At 41.7% G+C, this 21,469-nt stretch overlaps 1 protein-coding gene across 1 annotated transcript; it reads left to right on the top strand.

Moving 5' to 3' along the window:
- The first annotated feature begins 242 nt into the window (after positions 1-242).
- LOC135377470 (N-acetylneuraminate 9-O-acetyltransferase-like) lies at positions 243-19,851 on the top strand. The gene is made up of 18 exons (XM_064609888.1): positions 243-420; positions 2,342-2,438; positions 3,065-3,260; positions 4,533-4,858; positions 5,793-5,898; positions 5,985-6,109; positions 6,753-6,844; positions 6,935-7,034; positions 8,439-8,547; positions 11,215-11,304; positions 11,377-11,496; positions 12,848-13,004; positions 13,086-13,165; positions 13,260-13,364; positions 16,045-16,185; positions 16,347-16,424; positions 16,494-16,586; positions 17,986-19,851. The coding sequence occupies exons 1-18, from the start codon at positions 285-287 to the stop codon at positions 18,235-18,237; spliced, it is 2,403 nt and encodes an 800-aa protein (XP_064465958.1). The 5' UTR covers positions 243-284; the 3' UTR covers positions 18,238-19,851.
- Positions 19,852-21,469: the final 1,618 nt, after the last annotated feature.

The following is a 21,469-nucleotide window of genomic DNA, read 5'->3' as shown; positions in this document are numbered from 1 at the left end:
TGTCGCACATTGCACACCTTGGGAATACTCAAGGAAATACCCGTGCGAGTTTATACAGCATACAAGTTTTTTGTATGATCGTAAAACTGTACTCAAAAGACTCTGTTTCAAATAATATATCCATTAATCAATTAAATATACCGTTTATTTGATTTTATGCGCACAAGATTATGAAATTGTTTGAGTCAGGCCACAGTCAGGCGCTTGTCTTCATACGCTGATGCACATGTGCATAATTAGGAGCGAGCATCATCGATTACAAATGCCGGCCGTACACACCAAACATGGTGGAAGGTGGGCGGCGTGTGAATGCTGGTTCCGAATTCATCCATCACATAAACGCCAAAAACTGCAAAATAGTAGCGTTTTTTGTTGTCATCGGTTTTGTGGTATACCACAGCATTATTCACCTGACTTACGGTATGTATGCATTGCCCGTGTGGGAGTCAGCGTACTTGTTTACATTATATTGCTTCACACTGACCACAATAATCACTGACCACTTTCGCCCCTTTGCAACTGCCCAGGCTCATAAGCATTTCAACTACGAATTTTTGCTTTGTGTTCTCTCTCTTCTGATATGATACGTTAGCGTGACACATCCATAACTTGAATGAGTCCGGCTATCACAGCTATCAGCAACCCACTTGATGGACGGGAAAGCAGCGCACCGTTAAAAAGCTTGAGCTTCTAACGAGATTAAAATGCAGACTTAAGCCTGGCTTCACAACCCTGATTGCTGGTGGTGTTTTTCCCAGGGTACAAACGAGTGACACAGCAATGTGATTGATGCACCTGAGGTAGCCACGGTATAGCAGATGCTGCCTACCGATAAGGAATGCGTGCTGATAAGGAAGGCATTAAGATTGTGGTGTTGCCAGAAAAATATTTCGGAAGGGGCTCTATGGGGACTTTACATGGGGAAGGAGGATTTCCCCCTCGCTTCCCTTTTCCAAATGCACTACCAAATGCACTACCAAAGGCACGACTTCGGGGGGCTACGCCACGGAATCAAGACCTTCAAAGAACAAACTTCACTATTTAAACCATACGTTGGGAACGGAAAAAGGCAAAGGTGAATCACATTGGTTGACATGCCAGTTCCAGGCGATTATGCTGGCACAATTTAGTTACATATATAATACCACAAGAGTTTGCAGGTATATTCCACTGTGCTTCAGTGTTACTATTACACGTGCTATGTAATTGCTCATGATTTCAGCAGTTGAGATAACTATAATCATGAGTGACGCCACTGTGGTCAGTGCGTGGATTAATTTTGGCCACCTGAGGGGATCTTTCACATGCGCTGAAGCCTCGGCACGCGGCACACTGTGTTTAATGTCCCTCGCGAAAGGCAGCACGTCTGAGCAACTTGTACCCTGCTACGAGGTTGCTGGCGTCCTCAGCCTGGATCGAGTTCCCAACCTTGGAACCAATAGGCAGATAGGCTACCAAACTGTTATACTACACTGGTTATATAGTATACCAGTTTGATCTACTCTGTGTCTGCAGCACTGCGGGAAGGCCATGACAGAGATATAAAGTTTGCTTGTACAATGCACGTGGTACAAGAATAAACTCCGTTCCTGCCAATGGCCTTCCTCCCTGCCTCGACATTGATACTAGTAACGAGCGAGGCTGCATTTCAGAAGTGTCTTCCAAAGTTTTGAATCATTGAATATGCTGACAAATGCAGAATTTCTAAAACTAAACAAATGCACTGTTGATTTTCATGATAATTGGTGTAGAGAACATCATGTCTATGTTGTACCCAGCACAGTTCTCAAATAGCTTCAGAAGGTGCTCCTGAGAGTTGTTCGTATTTGTAAGTTCAGCATTTGTTTGTCATAGTAGCTTTGGTTCAGCATTTATAGAATCTCATAGTCGAGTGACTAGAAAGTAAAAACTGAAAAAGGAAAGTATAATCCGGAATTTTTTGACACCACCCAACCAAGGACATCTCCGAAATGTTTTTCCTTTTCGGTTTCATGTCCTTATGCATCGTTTATCATACACAGAACAATATTTGAACAATGTCTCGTTACTGCTATTGTGCTTATTCTGTTGTTATTACTAATACAGTGCAACCTCTCTAGTACGGACACCCTTGGGACCAGGATTCTTTTCCGCTGAAGTGAGGTGTCCATACACGAGAGGTATCGAAGGAAGAGCATTAAAGCTTGTCGGGGCGAACCCAGCTAGAGTGTCCATCTAGGAGAGGTGTCCGTAATGGGAGGTTTCACTGTTCCTGCTATTTTCAGGGCTACCTTTTCTGTCGCATAGTTTCTTACCAATGCTCGAGACTTAACGCATCTTATCTTCTTATGTTACTCTGTAGGCATTGACACCTGCAAATGGCTTCTTAGCGATGGAAGGTTTCAAGGTTACCATGTCTGGCAACCCTACGGCTGCATGTTGCACACCTACAGCAATGCGTAAGAATTCAGCATCATCACTGTGCACTTTGCATACAGTGAACCCTCGTTAATATGACCCCCGATAATATGGCATACTCAATTTATGACAGTTTTTCTTGGGAACCGTTACGCTGCCATGTAAATCTATCTCGTTAGTATGACAATCCGCTTATCCGACAATGACAGATTTTTGTCACAAGTAGGGTCAAACGCAGGTAATATCTTCTCGTTATTGTGACCACGTCACATGACCCGCAGAGTAGCCCCAGGGAGAGGCTACACACATACCTCAGGCAGAGGGTGTCACGTGTTGAAGTAGGGCGCCAAGGGTTTGGGATGACTGCTGATGTTGTTGACCTCGGAATTACTCGTAGCGCTTTTCGGACTGCCAAAGCACTGTAGTGCTTAAAACAGCATTGACCACGAGACCAGGTCACACCGTGCTGCTGCTGCTGTGCACCTAAGAATGGCCGGAACGAAGCGTTCTCTGAGGCGTTTCTCGTTAGTATGACAATTCGCTTTATGACCGAAATCTGCAGGAACGGTGGTGGTCATATTATCGAGGGTTCACTGTATTCGCAAAGAAACCGAAAAATGTAGTGCCTGCACCTGCGCGGTGCTTAACATGTTGGTCCTTTGTGCAGAGAGAGTCGAATGTGTATGCGATACATTGCATACTGGGGTGGCAAGAACCATATCGTGTTCCTTGGCGACTCCCGAATCCGCCAGCTCTACCTCGCGTTCCTGCGTCAAGTTCAGGCTTCGGCGAGTGCCTCGGAAGGGGATACGAAACCTCAGCATGACCTGAAATTTATTGATAAGGACCTGAAGCTGACTGTTGTAAGTCATAATACGAGGGTTGTTGTCACGTTTATGATTAGAGCCTGAAGTTTTAGGGTTTAACCCGATTCTTCCCCGAATTTGCACCTCGAATCGAAGGTTGCCACTTTAGGGCAAAACCCGATTTCTACCTGGCAAATTGCCCTCACTGAAACATCTGTAGGAACGCACAATAGCTTGTTTGGCAGCAAACACGATTAGTACAACCCCGTTTGTAGCAAACCAGTACTATTCGTTTGAGTAATAGAGCCCAGTTTTCCTCCTGAATTTCGCATGAATTTAAAGCGCATGTTTATTTCCACGATTTTTACCTCCCGAATTTGGAAAAAAATATTTCCCGAAAACTTCAGGCTTTATTTATAATTTTGTGTTTTAAACGGTAGAGAAGCTAGTGGTGCAGGGCCTTTGTCCATATTTAACCTGGGCCTCCTTGCACAAACGTTAAGGAAATTCCTCAGTGTCATCCTCGGGAGTTTTGGCAGTGCTCTGCACACAAGCAGCGTTGAATACTTAGTGCCTGCCTGAGGCACAACTGAAGGTGCTGAGGATGCCACTGAGGAGTCTCCTCTGCATTTGGGAAGCGAGCCCTGATCAACATCAAGGGGGAGGAGCCAAGCTGAGGGTATTACTTCAGGGTGATTTTATTTTATAAAATGAGCTGAAAGACATAGTTTGGGGAAGAAATTGAGGTGGCAGTGGACAAAGTGCATGATGGCGGTTCCCGATGTACATTGCATATTTATGGAATGCGAAGAAAAAAGAAGTCTAAGCTCTTTGGCTACACGTAGTGTATCAGTATATGACTCAAACGTCGCCATACCTTCACTGGACAGCTGTTTCGGCCTTTACCGGCTGACATCAGACTTCACGTAGAATGTGATGTCCTCCCGTCAGAGTGAGGGCCTCACCAACTGAAAGCCATTAACATACACTAAAATGGTCAGTACGTGTTACAGTAACATTTCCACTATAATACTTCTTCTTAGTAACGTCACTGATTATGGGATACATTCCAAACTGCAACATGACATTTAAGAACTCTCTGTCACATAGTACAGGGAGACTCTCTCAAGCCACATATGTTTCCATTGTATTAGAAAAATATAAAATTTCTTACCTTGCTTGAGCTTGTAACCCGGTATCCGTTTTTGTGAAATTTGGTACCACTTTTTTGCAGACCCTCTCTCTACAGTAGTAGTCCACTGCTCTCCACTGCAATGAGTGCCTACAAGTAACCATTTTGACTAAAGTTATGTGTTATATTGCTTTCAGGAATTTATATGGCAACCAGTGGTAAATACTTCAATGTACAACGCATACGAGAGGTGGCTCTTACTTCCAGCCCGGGAGCGCCCCACTGTGGTGGTGACGGGCAGTGCAACATGGTTCATTAAGAAATTTAATGCCAGTGAAGCCGCATTAGAACAATACCGGACCAATATGGTGCACCTTGTTCCCTACCTCGACCATCTGGCAAACACCACGCGTGTTTTGTGGGTCATGCAAGGTCCGGTGACACCAGGAAAGCTAGACCCCTCTCGCAAGATGATTACTAATGAGCAGATAGACCTTTACAATGAAGCAGCTGCAAATGCTTTGTAAGTATAGGCAATGACTTACATTTGTTTCCAGATGTTTGACTAGTACCAGTCCATATTTGATTACTTATTAATAGAGCCCGAAGTTTTAGGGTTTTACCCGATTCTTCCCCGAATTTGCACCCAGAATTGAAGGTTGCCTCTTTAGGGTGAAACCCGATTTTTACCAGGCAAATTGCCCTCTCTGGGATGTCTGTAGGAATGTACCAACTTACTTGTTTGGCAGAAAAATGCAGTTTCATCACCGTTTGTACCAAACCACTACAGTTAGTTTGAATAACTGAGCCCGATTTCTCCCCGATTGTAGCGTAATGGAAATTTTTTCACCCGAATTCGCATGAATTTAGTGCACATGTTCATTTACCCGATTTTTACCCCCCGAATTTAGAAAAAAATTTCCCGAAAACTTCAGGCTGTACTTATTAACGTACACCATTTATTCAAACATGGGTATACACATTTTAGTTTTAAAAATTGCAGTGAGATCAGTATACAGGGTGTTTCATTTAAGTTGGACCCACACCTTTAAAAAAAAAAAAAACGGTGCATGACATGTAGAGAATTGTGCCCATCGGAATTCGTCACCTCATGTCACCACAACTTCACTATTGGACGCTTTTACTCTAATCCTAATGATTAAAAAGTTACACAATTAATTTCAATTAATTAATTACTGCATTAGGAAACAAAAAATACGCTGAATATCTTTGCAGGACTAGTAACACTATGCAGACTGTCTCGTTCCAGTGCGATGCACAGTCGTTCTTTTTTCTTTTTTTTTAAAGGTAGGTTCCAACTTAAATGAAACTGTTTTTGTTTTTCATAGAGAGCGGTAAGAAATCCCGCTCCATCACATGGAACCGTCGCAAAACTCCTTAACTTGTACTAATTGCAATCTTACTCTAGTTGTTTTGCAAAATTGTATTTCAAACAGGCGCTACAGTAATGTGGATCTGTGGAGTTCAGTACGACTTATATCACTTGGATACAACAATGACCAAGAAGATGGACTACACACAGGAATGTTTGCCGTAAATTATGTGAGTCACTCTTGTACGTTGTGACAAATTGCATTGGCACTCGTGGGGAACTTGCAGCGTATATCCTGTTACGTGCTCTCTTCCAGGCAATACAGATTCTAACAAACATGTACTGCAATGATCACATGAACTACAATGATGGAACTTGCTGTAGCAGCTCGGAGCCTGTCACCATGCTTCAAATTGTTACTTTTTCAGCATTCGGTGTCTTGTAAGTGCTTTCAAGGCAAACATATGCATGCAAGGAGCATGCTTTGAACGAGGATGTGTGTCTTGCTGTTTTTTTTTTTTTTGGGCCACACTGGAAATTTGACAAAAGTTCCTGGAAAAGCTCCTGAATATCCAGGAGGAGTGTAGAAATTGCAATGATTTAAGTTGGAATTAAGTTGAAGTCCTGATTGAAGTAGGAGCAGACGACAGCATTCAGCAGCAAATAGCAGACAGTCAAGAGGCATAAACCACATTGGCGGACGAATCACTTTTTTTAAAAATTAATGCTCACATTAAAAATGCGTTTAGAGGGCATGTGGCTTCCGTGGGCAAAACTGTGCCCCCCCCCCCAATTTGTTTCTCTGCTACGACACTTTTATGGTATTGAAGGGGAGATTGTTATGAAAGCGAACAGCAAATGTTGTGTGCATATGCAGGTTATCAACAAGTGAATATGAATGAGTCGGGAAAATGATGTGGATATGGTTGCACGTGCAGTTTCTGATATTAGTTAACCATCTATGCCTGCGCAGTTCAGGGATTCACGCGCTATTTAAATGCAGTTCTTAAACCTAACTTCCGTGCCATGGTATTTGTTGTGAAATTTTTCCCACAGGCGCACTTAAAACATGGTTCCCTTCCAGATCTATCCTTGCGATTGCCATGTTTGTCCACAGAAAGCTCATGGCACGGAGGCTCCTGCTTTTTCACGGTGACACGCGGCCACTTGTCATTGGCAAGTAGAATTTAGGAATTGAGTGCCGATACAACATGTTGATAAGGTGTATCTAAGGTGATGCAGTATGATACGTTGTTGCTTCTGTAGGCTCCATAAAACATGACAAAACAGAGAATTCATGGTACTCCCTCGTTGTGAACCTTGCAAAGCTTGGATTGATCATGAGCTATTTCTTCCTATGTGATAGGTAAGGGTGTGCATTGCAGTCAGTTTATGTTCCTATTGCCGTCATCATTACTTACTTGCTAGACTGGGCAAGAACAGACTCTTTCGTGTTCTTTACATTCTCAATTTTTTTCCTGAGATGTTCGGAGTGTAAGAATTAAGGTTCTGTTTATGCAGTTGAAAAACAGTGTAGAACCAGGTGATGTTGGATAGCATGTATCAAATTATAGTTATCTCCTTGCAGTCCTACTGACTCGAAAAAATGTGTAAAATTACTAAAATCATGTGCTGCTCTTGCTTTTCACTTTCACCCGTTTACTGTTCTTGGCAGATTTCTCGTGTTGAATTATCTTTGTACTTCTCATGAGTTCGTGAAATGTGGATTTAGTTGTGGCAGTATTTGAACGACAGGTCAACCCGTAGTAGTTCTTTTTCCTCAATCACTGTTGCATCTAAGTTTGCAAACCCTATTACATTTTCATTTTCGCATTTTACGGCATGGCGGCTTTTGCGGTGTAGACCAGCTTTTGTGATCTGCCCTTCTGGTCTATCCCGGCATGCCGGATTAAGCATGGTTACCGGCATTGTGAGCACACCAAACATTTATTATTGGACACAGTGCTACAAATATGGACAGCCACTACACTCTTTTAAATCTGGTCGTCCGTGCTGCTGCACTGATGTTTCTATGGGAGCTTTTCAAGCACTTCCAATTTAAAGGCTAAAGTGTAGCTTCGCATGTGCCCGCGAGCAGCACTTGTACCTGCTTCCGTCCTGCCAAATTGCGGAATGCTGCAGATTCCCTGGCTATCAAGCTCCCAAAACTGGTTACGAACCGTCAGTTGGAACTTCTTGTTGACATGGATGGGAATAGGACATTCTTCCCGCTGACCTCTCTGTGGCTGTCGTTGAACCACGGATAATACCTGGGAAGCCTTGTCTCCTGGTGCACTAGACAGACCTTGTAGAATACATTGTACAAATATGTAGTGTAATTTTTGTAAATATGCTGATCCACAATCTAGGTGATTATTGCCTGCTTAATGTGGATTCCTCAGTCCCTGTGAATTTTGCTTTTCTGGTTTTTGTGCATCTTACCAACAAAATGTGCTAGTTGCTTACAGCTATGTATGTAACCAGAGGCAGTGGTAAACTTAGAGTAGACTTGTAGCACAGTTTTTCCTATGTGTACGGAGTGTCTCTAGGAAATCAGTATCCTGAATATATTTAGCAGTATAATTGTGACAAAGTGTTTTTAAGAAGAAGCCGAGCCATATCACTGCTTTTTTGTGGTATGCTTCCATTTGTAAAAGCTTTTCTTGTGCTCATTCTGATTGCTGAACAGGTCTAATGTGATTAGTATAGTGCATGTAATGGCATAGTACTATGTGAGAAGTTTCATTAACCTTTGTTTTTTTTTGTTTAGGACCAATTTTTTCATGAAGGAGAACAAGTACTACACTCATTTCAACTTCTTCTTGCCTGTGGCGTATGTGTTTGCACTTGGCTTGTTCTTTACAGAGGAAACTCAACATGTAAGGACAAAACTATTTACACTCTATGATAAATGTGTAATTTAATTTCTTGTGGGTAGTATTTTGCCAACCATGAAGGTAATTTATTTTGTTTTCTTCATGCTAGTCTGTTATCTGCAAAGCAGGAGTGTCTCTTTTTGAGACGAATGGGCTTGGGACAATGTGTAAGAATTAAGGGTACTCAGTCGGTAGACGTTTTCGGGATTGATCTGACATCCCTTCTCTGCTAATCAAGTGGTATATGTAGCTTTACCAAGATTCCTAACTGGTGTTACACAGATTACTAACTCACACTGTCATATCACCATACTGAGCCAGAGACGTTTAAGATATTTGCAGGCTCTTAGGTGAAGAGGGCCAACATGTATTTTTTTTTTTAATTTCTACTTGCACCATACATATGCTGATACGTAATAACATGGGGGAATTTGACATGTAAGCAGCTACTACACTCTTGGTCTCACATTGTCGAGTGCCTCTCTCATGATCGGTAAAAAAAAGAAAAGACCAGTGCTGGGATAAAAGAAATGAGAAAGTGTGACACACACAGACACTGGCACTGATGCTTTCAGCACAAATGTCTGTGTGTGTCGTCCTTTCATATTTCTTTTATCCCAGCACTGGGATTTGTTTTACTGATCTTAAGAAAAATGATCTACCAACTAGCCCAGATTTTAACCACAAGCTCTCTCGAGACAACAGTGACCTGAAACCAACCTGAAATATAAAACATGAGTACTATACATGTACATAGAAAAGAAAAAAAAAAAAAAAGTGAGGCCAGTGAACCTGTGGGAACAGATTTTGTTTTGTTGTGCCTGATCATTGCTTGTCTTTTAAGAAATGAGGAGATACATGGTACCACTTTTTTTTTTCTTCTTGTTAATGGCATACGATATCCGTCGGAACCTTTGGCTTCGATGCGGTTTTAAACAAATTTTACCCTTTCGGGCTGTAGCCTGTACAAGCACATTAAGGCAAGCAAGCTGATTAGCTCTCTGCACTGGTGAGAAGCGTTTGCAAGAACCTGAGAGGAATGTCAGGTTCATGATCATGAGGAAAAAAGGATGCATAAAGGTAGGAAAAAGGACGCAGTAGAGAAGAGCTTCGAGACGTTTGAATGGAAGTTCAGCAGGGAATGTCCCATCCGATATAAAAGAGATCCTTGGAAACATAGTGCTACAATCTGAGGAGAGTAAAATAACTGCCAAAGAAGCTACTCTGTTGGAGGTTCTTTCTCTTGGCAGAAATGCACAAAGAAGGTGTTCCTGAAGGAACAAGGAAAGCTGGGCGAGTTGATCAAATTGAGCAAGGCGATCCTATTGGTTCCGTAGTTGTCAGAGCAGATAATGTGACAAAAGGGGCTGGCGGAGGTCGTAAGGAAATGCATGGTTCTACTCAGTCATAGAGTGCTTTTGAAAGTTAAGGACTTGACCGAGTGCAGAAAACCTTGTGTGAAAACAGCTGTGTTCCATCACATACTGGCAAACTTCACTTGCCAAAACACTGTTAGTGATACTGACCACGGTGAATAAACCAAGGAAAGTGTGCGAAAGAAGCATCTCAGCAGAAATTTTGAATGTAGATCAGAAGTGGTCTGCGAGGTTGCGCTTACCAGTGATGGCCACTAACTACTTCTACAGTACTTTAACTATAACTACTAACTACTTTGTGATTGAGTAGTTTAACTAGTAGTTCAACTACTTTTCAGGGGAGTAGTTAAAACTACTTTTTTAACTACTGCAATGTAGTTTAACTACATCTATAACTACTTATCGTTGTTCACCAACACCAATCCCTTGTAGTGTTCTTGGACACCTAAATATGAATCACAAGCAATAATAAATTTTGGCTCAAGCCATTGCTACGATCGTCAAATACAAAGCTTGCGGCGGGATTCTTTCTCTGCCTACGCGATAAACTAAGTTGCAGAATTATTTCACAGCAAATGAGGCTTCACTAGACAAGCGTTAAAAGTGAAGATTTAGTACACATGCACAACACAATTGCTCTGCACCTCCGTTCTCATCAAACAAGTAGCTCAAGGTAAAAGTCGGAAGCACAATCGTGCCGTAAAGCTTGCGGCACCATCGGAAGTAGTTGGCGCCTTCAGTAACCTAACTACTGTAGTTAACTACTTAAAATAGTAGTTTAACTAGTAGTTGCCACTACATTTCTGCAAGTAGTTGATAACTACTTTTTAACTACAATCAGGTAGTTTAACTACATGTAGTTAACTACTGACCATCACTGCTTAGCACAGCTGTTCTGCATCTCATGCTCATCTAAAATGAGAGAAACACTTTTTTTTTCACCCGAAGATCAATTTTTCCACCTGATATCACCCGATCTTACCCTGTTTTACGGCTCCTGAAATAAAACCCAATTTTTACCGCCCGATTTTCAAAAAACATAAAATTTGAAAGCACAGAGCCCTATGTATACAGCTGATTTAATTTCAAGTTGAACTAGCTCACACTACACATTTCATTTTCATTTATTTTTACCTTGAGAACTCTCATCTGAAGGCTGTGTATACAGGTGGAGCACACTAGAATGCAAATACCTAATTAGTTTTTCTAAGTGTCAATCACCTAAGTTGAGGGGTCATCAGAACATGTTGCTTTCCGTGTTGTAACTATGATACACTATCTTTTTCCTTTGAAGACTCAAGTTCTTCACCGAGATCAAACCAATGAGTGGAAAGGTTGGATGCAACTAATCATTCTTATCTACCATATGACTGGTGCTAGCCAGGTAAGGCCGTGTGCAATGCATCTAATGCTCCTATCCTCTGACCTTGATTCACATGTATTCTCTTTCCACTAGGTCCTACCCATTTACATGCACATACGAGTTCTGGTAACGTCCTACCTGTTTCTGACAGGGTATGGACACTTCACATACTTCTGGCACAAAGGAGATTTTGGTCTCTATCGATTATGGCAGGTACATCATTTGCCGTTATGATGTTGACTCTGCTTAACAGTGCTATTGAAATGCTGCTTGTGCTCTTTGTAGGTCAGTTACAGCTAGACCCTTGTATGTTTGGGTATTATGTCTTTTCAAAATCGGGGGGAGTAAAATCCAGCTTTTATGTCAGTGTCTGTAAAAGAGGGTAAAAGAGAGCTGACGTCATGTAAAGGGCTGTGAAAGAGAATATTTTTTAGTGGAGTAAGCTTTGACATTTCAGATGAACGTGAAATGGCGAGAGACAGCACCAGGAGCGAAGCATTTAGTGTTCTCCTGCAGAGTTTTTTCAGGGCTGGGTTTTCAGGGACTGGGTTCTAGCTGAAGTGACGATGCTGCAAATCAAGGGATGTAAACTGGATTTACCAGCTTTAGTCCTATAACGTGCAGCTCTAATTATACATTCCATTTTGAAGATATGTGAGCCAAGCTCGCAGCTAGCTAAGCCCTGTAGTCAGCCTTCAAAGTAAATGTTTTACATGCCAAGTGTAGTTTACATACATGCCATCTATGACCCTTGCATAACAGGTCAAATTGCATGACATGTACAAATTCTGCAAAAATTGAAAAGTAGAAATGCCAGCATTGCCATGTTACTGTAGTGAACCCAGTTTTGTATATATGTAAATATTGTGTATTTTTATATAAAACAATGTACACCCGGTACATAAAAGTTTGTACAGTAAATGCAGCTGATTTTTTGTGTGTGTGTGCACTAAAAATGAGTATGTAGAACATATTTACCAGTGTCTCAAATCAAAGCCCTTGCCCATTCAGTTACAGCTTTTCCAACTTCAATTTTCTTACACGAGCAAATGTCTTCGGTTGTGTGTGCTATAAGACACAGCAGACAGTCAGTCTTCTGTTAAGTGTAGCCTATGGCATGGTGTACCGTGGGGTGAAGCAACCCAAACTGGTTTTGTCCAGTTTTCCAAAGTGCTGCCAAAAACAAGGTCAGAGATAAAGAGGAACAGATAAGGAACAGCACTAAATCAACATAATAAACCTCTCTGCTGATGACCTTCCTGATTTCCAGCTGTCTCACTGTGTTCAGATAGAGCAATTTAATAATAGATTAATTGGAAATCGATAGATTGATTATTGATTGATAATGTTAACATGAAATTGTACATATTAGTGTGAAGAAAAATATTGTAAAATCCTTTATCGGCAAAAGAAATTTATTGAAAATGTCTCTGAGTACTTGCAGTCTTGTTTTGTGTGCAGCTTTATATGCAATAAGAGTTTTAATATAGTACTTCACTGTGAAACAAATATATCACTGGAGAGGTGTGCAAGCAGCTAGGAAGTTTTCTTTTACTTCTTTCAGATGCTGTTTCGCATGAACCTGCTTGTCGTTGTCCTCTGCCTTTGTATGAACAGGCCTTATCAATTCTACTACTTTGTGCCTCTGGTGTCTTTTTGGTTTGTAGTGGTGTTTGTTACTATGACAACCATACCACAGGTGGTTGCAACGTCTGCTGAAGGTGCGAACATTTCATTATAAAACTTCAAACATCGGTATAGCATGAAAACTTTGACTTTATTTAATGTGTGTTTTCTTGCAGCAAATCCATTGCAGTACCTTTATCTGGTTTTAAAGTTTGTAGGCTTGTTATCTGTGGTTACCGTGTTATATCTCTCAGAGGTGGGTTCATCGACAACATTGTGTGGTAGGATTTTTGCCTGTTTCTAGTGCAGTTTTCAGTCCTGCTCAGTGTTGTTTCCTCTTGTGCCCAAAGGTATTCTTTGAAAAAATTTTTGTGACTCGTCCATGGAAAGCTCTGTTTGTTACGACGGATGATTCTATCAAAGAATGGTGGTTCAGATGGAAGATTGACAGATATGTAAGTTTTTCGTCTTCAGTCAGAAGCTTAAAATTCTGTGTGGGATATCCTCCATACTTATGTGTTGCTGCTCTTTCCTTTTATTTATGTAGAATAGTGATATCTACATCCCACCTCATTCATGAGGTCTTCGGGTTTTACCCAGTTCTTCCCCGAATTTAACCCCGAATCACACATTTAGTGATTCGGGCAAAACCCGATTTCTACCCGAGCCGGAGTCCTTCTTCTCACACGGCGCACGACTGCGGCAGTGGAAGACAGGGAGGGATCACCGACGGAAGGAGGTGACACCGCAGCCGTAGGACGAAACGCATGGGGCGCACTTTCCCCAGCGTCAAAACGGCGCGTGGTCCTTGTACGCGCGGCGAAGAAACGCCCGCGGACGACCACCCAGAACGCATGGGACGCGGACAGAGCGAGTGACGCGTGCCAGTGTCGCCATGTTCGTCGACCACAAGCGTTCGCGCGCGAATATCAGTAGTCGACAGATTCCGGCGTAAGGTCTCCGCGCGCGCGCCGAGAAGTCTCGCGTCGGCGCGCGTGGCTTCCCGCAGTTCCGCGTGTGTTGCGCACGTTCTATGGCTGTACCGCCCCGCGGCCGAAACAACGCCCAGCGCAAAACAACTTAGTAGATGGTTCTGAAAGGAGCCAAAGTACGCAGAATTGCCGATGAATCGTCGGACGTAACGGAATTCTGACGCCGAAACGAAAACGCTTCTCACGTAAATGCTTGTAACAGCGTCGCGTTACGCAAGGTAGTACTTTAATCCATGTGCAGGTTTGTATCACCATGCAGATTTGAATCGCCATAGACCTTTTAACACAGTCCTCATTTTGTCACAGACAATGTTATTACTTAGTTTAAAAAACTGTTTTCTTTTTACATTAGTGATATGTATAACAAGCCTGATGAACCCGATTTTTATCTGTATCATATAATAACAGAAATTTTACACCCGAATTCACCCGATTCCCCCCCCCCCCCCCCGAATTTGGCTAAATATATTTCCCGAAAACCTCAGACCCTATTCATAATGAAGTTCAGTGCACCGCATGGAAACGTTATATGAGAAGTTGCGACTATATGGGATGCTAATAAAGACAACGAGTGTAAATTGAAAAAGTTCAAATATAACCATGAAGCATTCAACCATTTTGACAATATTAGATAGGACAAAAGATAGACCAAAAGCCAGGGGACGTCATGACTATTCATGTACACACTCTGGTTTAACGTAACAGAAGAAAACAAAATTTAATATGACGTTTCGATGCCTATTCGGGCATCATCATCAGATGAAACAAAACGGTACATCATCCGAGTGCTGATACTTATAGCTTGGTCATGACCTTGTAGCATTCAGGGAGGGGCCCCCTCTGACTATTACATGCTTTACTATCTTCAGAGTGAATGTGCCAAGATTCCAAAAAAATTTTCTTACCTTCTTCTTTCTTACCTTCTTTGTAAGAAAAATCTTGGAATCTTGGCACATTCACTCTGAAGATAATGTATGTAATAATCACAGGGGGCCTTTCCTTGAATGTTACAAGGACCAAAGCTATAAGTATCAGGACCGTTTTGTTTCATCTTTTTTTAGTACAATGTATGTGGAGATAACGGCTGAGATGCTAGTACTGTCGATATTTTGATGGTGCCACAAGTGTCTTCTGTTTCGAGCATGCATTGTGAAGGAAACCACGTCCCTATATGATGCCTGTAGGCCTGTAGGACACTGTCTGCTCTGTCACATCTGCTACGGCTCAAGCGGAACTACAAACGGCTTTTCAATTCTTTGAGGACAATGGTGATGAGCAGCAGGCTCTACGTCTTGCCAACATTTTGCTTAGCTTAAATCAACGTGCAACCAAGTGTACTTGCAAGCAGGCACTAATTCGGGAATTTTTTTCAATAAACTTCCACCATTGTTTTTGTTATTTCCTTGGTATTTGATAATATGGACGGTTCGCTTTATGGATGATTTTGGTCGGGGACGAAATTGTCCATATTAATGAGGCACGACTGTATATAACATGTTTAATTCATTTAAACAGCAGAAAACTGTTCGCATTACATTGACCAAGTTTTCATAGGGCGCTGGTGTTCTGGCAAATTCCACTGGTTGTTTTCATGTAGCACAGTGTAGTGTAGAAACAAATGGAACGACCAATGAAACGTGACGTAGCAACCAGTGTAACATAGAAAGAGGTAACATGTCCTTGAGTTTGAGGAACACATCATCCTCATCATCTTGTGTGTTCCTCAAACTCAAGGGAATGTTACCTCTTTCTACAGTGCACCAGCTCGCTTGCACCATTCTAATTTGTTCATCAGTGTAACATGCACACTCAAGCCAGTAAGCTTTTCTGCACCGTAACGACCACTGGACCATTAGTTTTGATTTATCGTAAACTTGCACATTATAGGTGATCATTCATTATAAGTTGGTCATTCTAATCGGGGTTGACTGTATTACTAAAGGCTGTCGTACAGCTGTTGTGCATATCTTGTGTGCTGTTTCTTGTATTGAGTGTTGGCAGTTGATGGGTGTTGTGAGGCTTGTGTTGTGTGTTTATCCTTGTATGTTTAACTGACCTCATTCACTACAGCTTCTTCTTGTATGCGTGTATCTTGTGTGAGTAAGTTCTGTGCGAAACTTGTGTTTTTTTCTCTCTCTTCCAGAGTGTAGCAAGTGGCATGCTGTTTGCCCTAGCACACTACGTAATGAAGCAGTACAAGGTCATTGACGATAACAATCATGGGAACCTTTTTTCAAGGGGCCTCTCACTAACCGTAACTCTGGCATCTCTCATAGGAATAGGGGTACTGTACAATTTTCTGTTCACTTTAGTAGCAGTTGAGTAGGCGCGTGTATAAAATATGAACCTGCACACCGAAAAGGAATAAATGGCAGCAGCGACATTGATACGTTGAAAACGCATGAGTGTTCCTTTTTAAAGAAAGTTTTCTTATTATGTCTGCAGTTCTATACGACATTTGCCTTTGCTTGCCGAGCAAAGCCGGACTGCAATGAAATCCATGCGTACATCTCTTTTGTGCCAGTAAGTGGTCTTTCTTTCACGCACGAAATTCGAGAAAAATTCTCACTTATTTCACGCTGATCTTCACAGATCATATCCTACGTCATTCTGCGCAATATCAGTGGCCTTCTTAGGACCAGGTACAGCACATTTTTTGCCTGGTTTGGAAAAATTTCTCTGGAGGTAAGCTTCTTCTCTGCGAGGTCAAGTTATGAACATTGTATATATTTTGCACCCAGTACATATGCACTGAGACCTGAACCCTGAAAAGAGTACAGTAATTTTTCACGGGATTGTGGATAGTACTAACAAGGATTCAAAGATTTTTTTATCATTATCTCAATACATAAAATACAATATCTCAAAAGGGATAGCAAAGACAAAAACCTCTAATGCAATCCCATCTATGGTATTATTAAAGAGGCACTAAAATGCAAAAACAAGTTTAATTCAAATTAAGTTAAACGTTATGTCGATTTCGTACTTGTTTTCATAATTCAAAACTTTAATTCTGTTACGAAGCTACAATCATAATTATATTGGACTCTTTCTTGCTTCGGCGCTAAGCAGTGAACGACAATTCAGTGAATCGGTATTGAAAAATGCAGCAATGCGCATCATGCCGCGCATATACGGAACACTACGATCGGACCCATTCTAAATTAACACGCGCATGATAGGTATGTGCGCGCTTCTCCAGCTGTCTGATTGGATACCGCCAATCCTTGCCTCCTGGGGATCGCATTCGTTGCTGCCGCAGACGGCTCTGTTTCCATTGCGTTTTCTTCTAAATGGTAGCGTTGTGTGAACTAATTTTGTTTTGAGACTTTGACTTTGACTCTTAAACTTTGAGATCAATGCTTGGAATATAAAATCAAGTAGTTCTCGGCATGTACAGTGTGCAACCACAGTTGCTAACTCAAAACCTCTGAAAATTACTAAATCCCCCGAAAAAGCAGTCCGTGGAAGCCAGATCTCTGCTGACATAGTTAATGTCGTAAAAATGATGTAAACGGTGTTTAGAGTGGTTGTAACATTGGATTTGGTTGTGTATTGATTGAAAACTGTAATCTGTATGAGCCATACTGCTTCAGTGCTAACACACACACACACACACACACAAAAAAAAAAGAAGAACACAGTTGCATGACACAGGCACTCCTGTTGCACAGAAAGAAGTGATACTTTATCCACAAATGGCAGTGGAAAGCAGATGAAGTATGTTTAAAGGAAAATTTGCAAGAGGTCATGCTTATCATGGAGATTGACTGCACTATGTATGGTAGAGCATCTACATGTGTGTAGAGCAGCAACATGTGGTACAGAGATGCATTGAATTTGGTACAGGCATGGCCATTCCCGTAAAAAGATTTACTGTATTCTGAATGACCTTATCTGGTCTTCACCATACCTAGTGTCACAGTGTGTTACAACGTCCACAGTTGCTTTGGCAAGCTTTCGTTGTGCTCAAGGCCTAAGGCCTTCCCATGAGCCTTTGCTGCAGGTGTAACAATTTCCAAAGACTTTTTCTGTTTATATTCAGTAGTAAATTGGCACCAATGCTGTAATTTTTCTTCCACAGTTATTCATAGCACAATACCACATCTGGCTGGCAGCCGACACACACGGCGTTTTGGTACTGGTACCAGGCTACCCTGTGCTGAATGTCATCGTGACATCATTCATTTTCATCTGCATCTCGCACGAAATTCATCACTTGACGGGCAAGCTGGTGGTGTACGCCATCCCTGCGGACTGGAAATACCTTGTGCGCAACTTGGCAGTGTTCTTTCTGGTACTCATTCCAATTGGGATCCACGATGGAATGTTTTAAGATCCCCAAAGACTCTCATCTGAGGCGTGGAAACTAAATGATGAGGATGGTTGAAAACTTAATGCGGTTAAATTCGTGTTCTCCATAATGTGATAGCCCCCCCCGCAGAGAACTGAGCGGTGACGTTCTCAGGGGCAGTTGTAGAGTGGGGGAAGTACTTTTCCAACACCCCTACAGTGTATCTAGCTCGTAATGCACTTTAGGAGAGCAAACGTTCAATCATTTTAGAGAGCTGTGCTCTGCAATCACCACTGGTCTCCATGTTATGTCTATGTTGCCATAAAAAATTGCCGAATGCCACCAATGCTGGTGGCATTCACGGGCATGTCACGTGATGGGCGTTCTCGTTGAGTGGCAGTAATTTTGCTTGCTTCTTCGGGTCTCATTTGTCTAAGTTACTTCTAAGGTCAGGGCATGACACGATTAACTGCATGGCTTCAGTGCTATAATCTGTAGGCTGTGTGTTGCGCAGAGGTGCATCTTTGCAGAGTTTAGATGAGAGCTTACTTTCCAGGTGCACATTTTGTTTCCCCAAATTTTCCAAAATGCAACTGTGAGCTTGCAGTGATAATTCCTGAGATGTGCACTGTGTGGGATTAGCAGTTGTGTACGAGCTTATCCTGTAAAGAGATGTTTAAAGTGGATAACATATTGGCACCTTGCCAATGGTATGTATTGGTGGCTTGCCAAAGTGATGTACTGGTATTTTGCCACAGCTGTGGAGGCTGACGGGAAAGTATCTGATTAGGTAGTCATGGCATTGGCTATATGATTTAGGCATTTTGAATGTAGTCTGCACGTCATTGTTCACAAACTCTTTCTATTTGTTTTTGCACTCTCTAAGACTTGATCAGAGTATCATATGTAGACACCTGTTGTTGCATACCGCTGTCGTTGTGTGTGATGACATCTCATTTTTTTAGGGACAGATAACTGCATACTTATGGGTTATTTGTCGAGAAAGTGGTCTAGTCCTGCTAGAAATTGTCATTTTTTAAAAATTAGTTCCCATTATCTTGCCAAGGAACACAACTAAGGAAGAACTCGTACTTATGTGTAGTATCTATGTTTTCTTGTGCAGTTGTATGAATGTATGTGTCATTTGAGGTGTGGATGTGAACGATGTTATTGTAACTATGAGTAGCAGTGACAATTTTACGAGCGATATATTTTGTTTCTAGTGTGAACTTTGTTTCATTCCATGTTAATGTTATTATGCTAGAGCACTGTAACCATCTGTTTTAAGTAATATAAGCATCAAACCTTCACAATGTCAGATTGGTGCGCATAAAGTTCACCGATCATTCTCTGAACCACCCATAGCATGGCATCATGTGAGATGAGCATATTAGTAGGTAGCAAGTTTGCACAGTGTGGGTCAACGGTGCCTTTCTGCTTGTGAGAGCACGGAAAGGTCCACCACAACCCCTACTGCACCCTGACACAGGCTAATACTGTGCTCTGGCATACACAATTTCAGAAAAGTTTCCTCATCCAAGTGCACGTTTCTAAGAAACATGCTGGTCAGAGTTGATGTATACTATTTTGTTTTCATGACAGCTGCGCATGATACAGCTTTACAATTTGTACAATAAATTGAGCAGTTGCACCATATGTACCATTTTGCTGGATATATATGGACGTTTCTCCCAGCTCATCGCGTTATTATATAGGACCCTGTGCTGCCAGAGGATGCTATACAGTATCTGTGCTTGTCAAGAGGAAGGGTAGTTTAGTTTTTCTCTTGCCTCGTTCCTTTGTTACATGGAAGAAATTGGACATAACTGAAATCGGGAACCTCCTTTTTCGGGTCTGGGATAAAACTTTGCATATATGTATGTTCCGGTGAGAGGACAAGGATGTTCTTTGGTCACCAGGCAGATGACGTGTGCGCTATTACACATTTGGGTAAATGTGTTTCTCTGGGGATTAGTAGGAGCACAGGCTTTGCAGTAGGGACTGTTGGTGAAGCTTTATTCCTTCAGAGTAATGAAATATAGTACAAAGTACGAAGCACCTCGATGTACATGCAATACATGTGCATCGTCTGTCTCTTCGCACGTCTGTCTCTATGCAAGCAATTACATATTGGACAAGAGGGGCAAGGAAGAACAACACATGATCACGTCAGCAAGTGCAGGCAAACGGGAAAGAAAAAAAAAGAAATATAAAAAGACAAAATATGATATACACCCAAATAGGCGGGTCTTTGGCATTGGTGTGTGTGTTTAGAAGGTGAAAGTGGAAGAAAAATGGGAGAGAGACGAGGTGCTTCGTACTATATTTCATTTCACCGTTTGCCTTCTGGACTGAGTCTTCTCTTTTATATCTGCACTGCTTTCATTCAAAGTACTAAGAGTTTTGCAGCATGAAAATAATTTGATAAGTAATTTGGAAATTGGATTGGATTCTGACCAAACATGTCCCTTGTTGTCAAAATCAGGCTGCATGGGGTGTGTACAAGAAAAATTTGGCCCTTGATGTTTAGTGTAATCACTCTGCAAAACAAGTGCAAATCTGAACTTGAGATATGGCAAACAGGTGTGCAGACAGTTATGTAGCAAGCATCCTTGGATACAGGTGAGTTAAGGTTCATTGTACATAACGTTTATTTCACGCAACCAGAAATACTGTAATAATGTAATTTTTTTTTTTTTTTTTTTCAAAGCTGGCAATACTACACATTCATTGTTACAACTATAGTGCTATTTGCTAGAAGTCCATTTAGCAACCAGTTTTTTGTGTGCCACGAACTGAGCACGAACAGAACAACCAATTAAATGTGACGCACGTTGCACTGAAGTGAGCATTAATATGCACACTCAAGCCAGTGTAAGCTTTTCTGCACTGCAATGACTTGTCTAATTCGCCATAAGGTAGTACAGCGAGAAACTTGTTACGAATACAGAACACACAGGGACATCCTTTCCTGTGTGTTTTCTCAGTTTCTCCTCTCTTCAACTGTCTTCTTTATGTGCAGCTTTGGCTTCTCATAAACCATAAAAAGTATATTACGGCTAAAAGGATCCTTTAGGCTGCCCTTATTCATACCAAATTTAGTACGGTGATCGTCGAGTCAGCTCATGCACGGTGTGTATTACAGTGGCTGTTCGCTTTCGTCTTCTACAGTCAGCGTTCTTTTTTCCCAACCTTTCCCCCCCCAAGAGCATTATGAGCTGCATGTACCAACTACTATACTAACCTTCATATGACTTTACACCTTGCAAGGAAA

Source organism: Ornithodoros turicata, chromosome 1 (assembly GCF_037126465.1).
Source record: "Ornithodoros turicata isolate Travis chromosome 1, ASM3712646v1, whole genome shotgun sequence".
NCBI classification, from domain to species: domain Eukaryota; kingdom Metazoa; phylum Arthropoda; class Arachnida; order Ixodida; family Argasidae; genus Ornithodoros; species Ornithodoros turicata.
The sequence above is the reverse complement of the archived record's forward strand: the minus strand, read 5'-3'. Positions and strand labels throughout refer to the sequence as shown.

Excerpts from the sequence above, each read along its gene's own strand:
- LOC135377470 (XM_064609888.1), top strand. The coding sequence starts at position 285 with ATGGTGGAAGGTGGGCGGCGTGTGAATGCTGGTTCCGAATTCATCCAT. Across the intron at positions 2,439-3,064 it reads TTGCACACCTACAGCAATGC|AGAGAGTCGAATGTGTATGC; the intron begins GTAAGAATTCAG and ends TCCTTTGTGCAG. Across the intron at positions 3,261-4,532 it reads AGGACCTGAAGCTGACTGTT|GAATTTATATGGCAACCAGT; the intron begins GTAAGTCATAAT and ends TATTGCTTTCAG.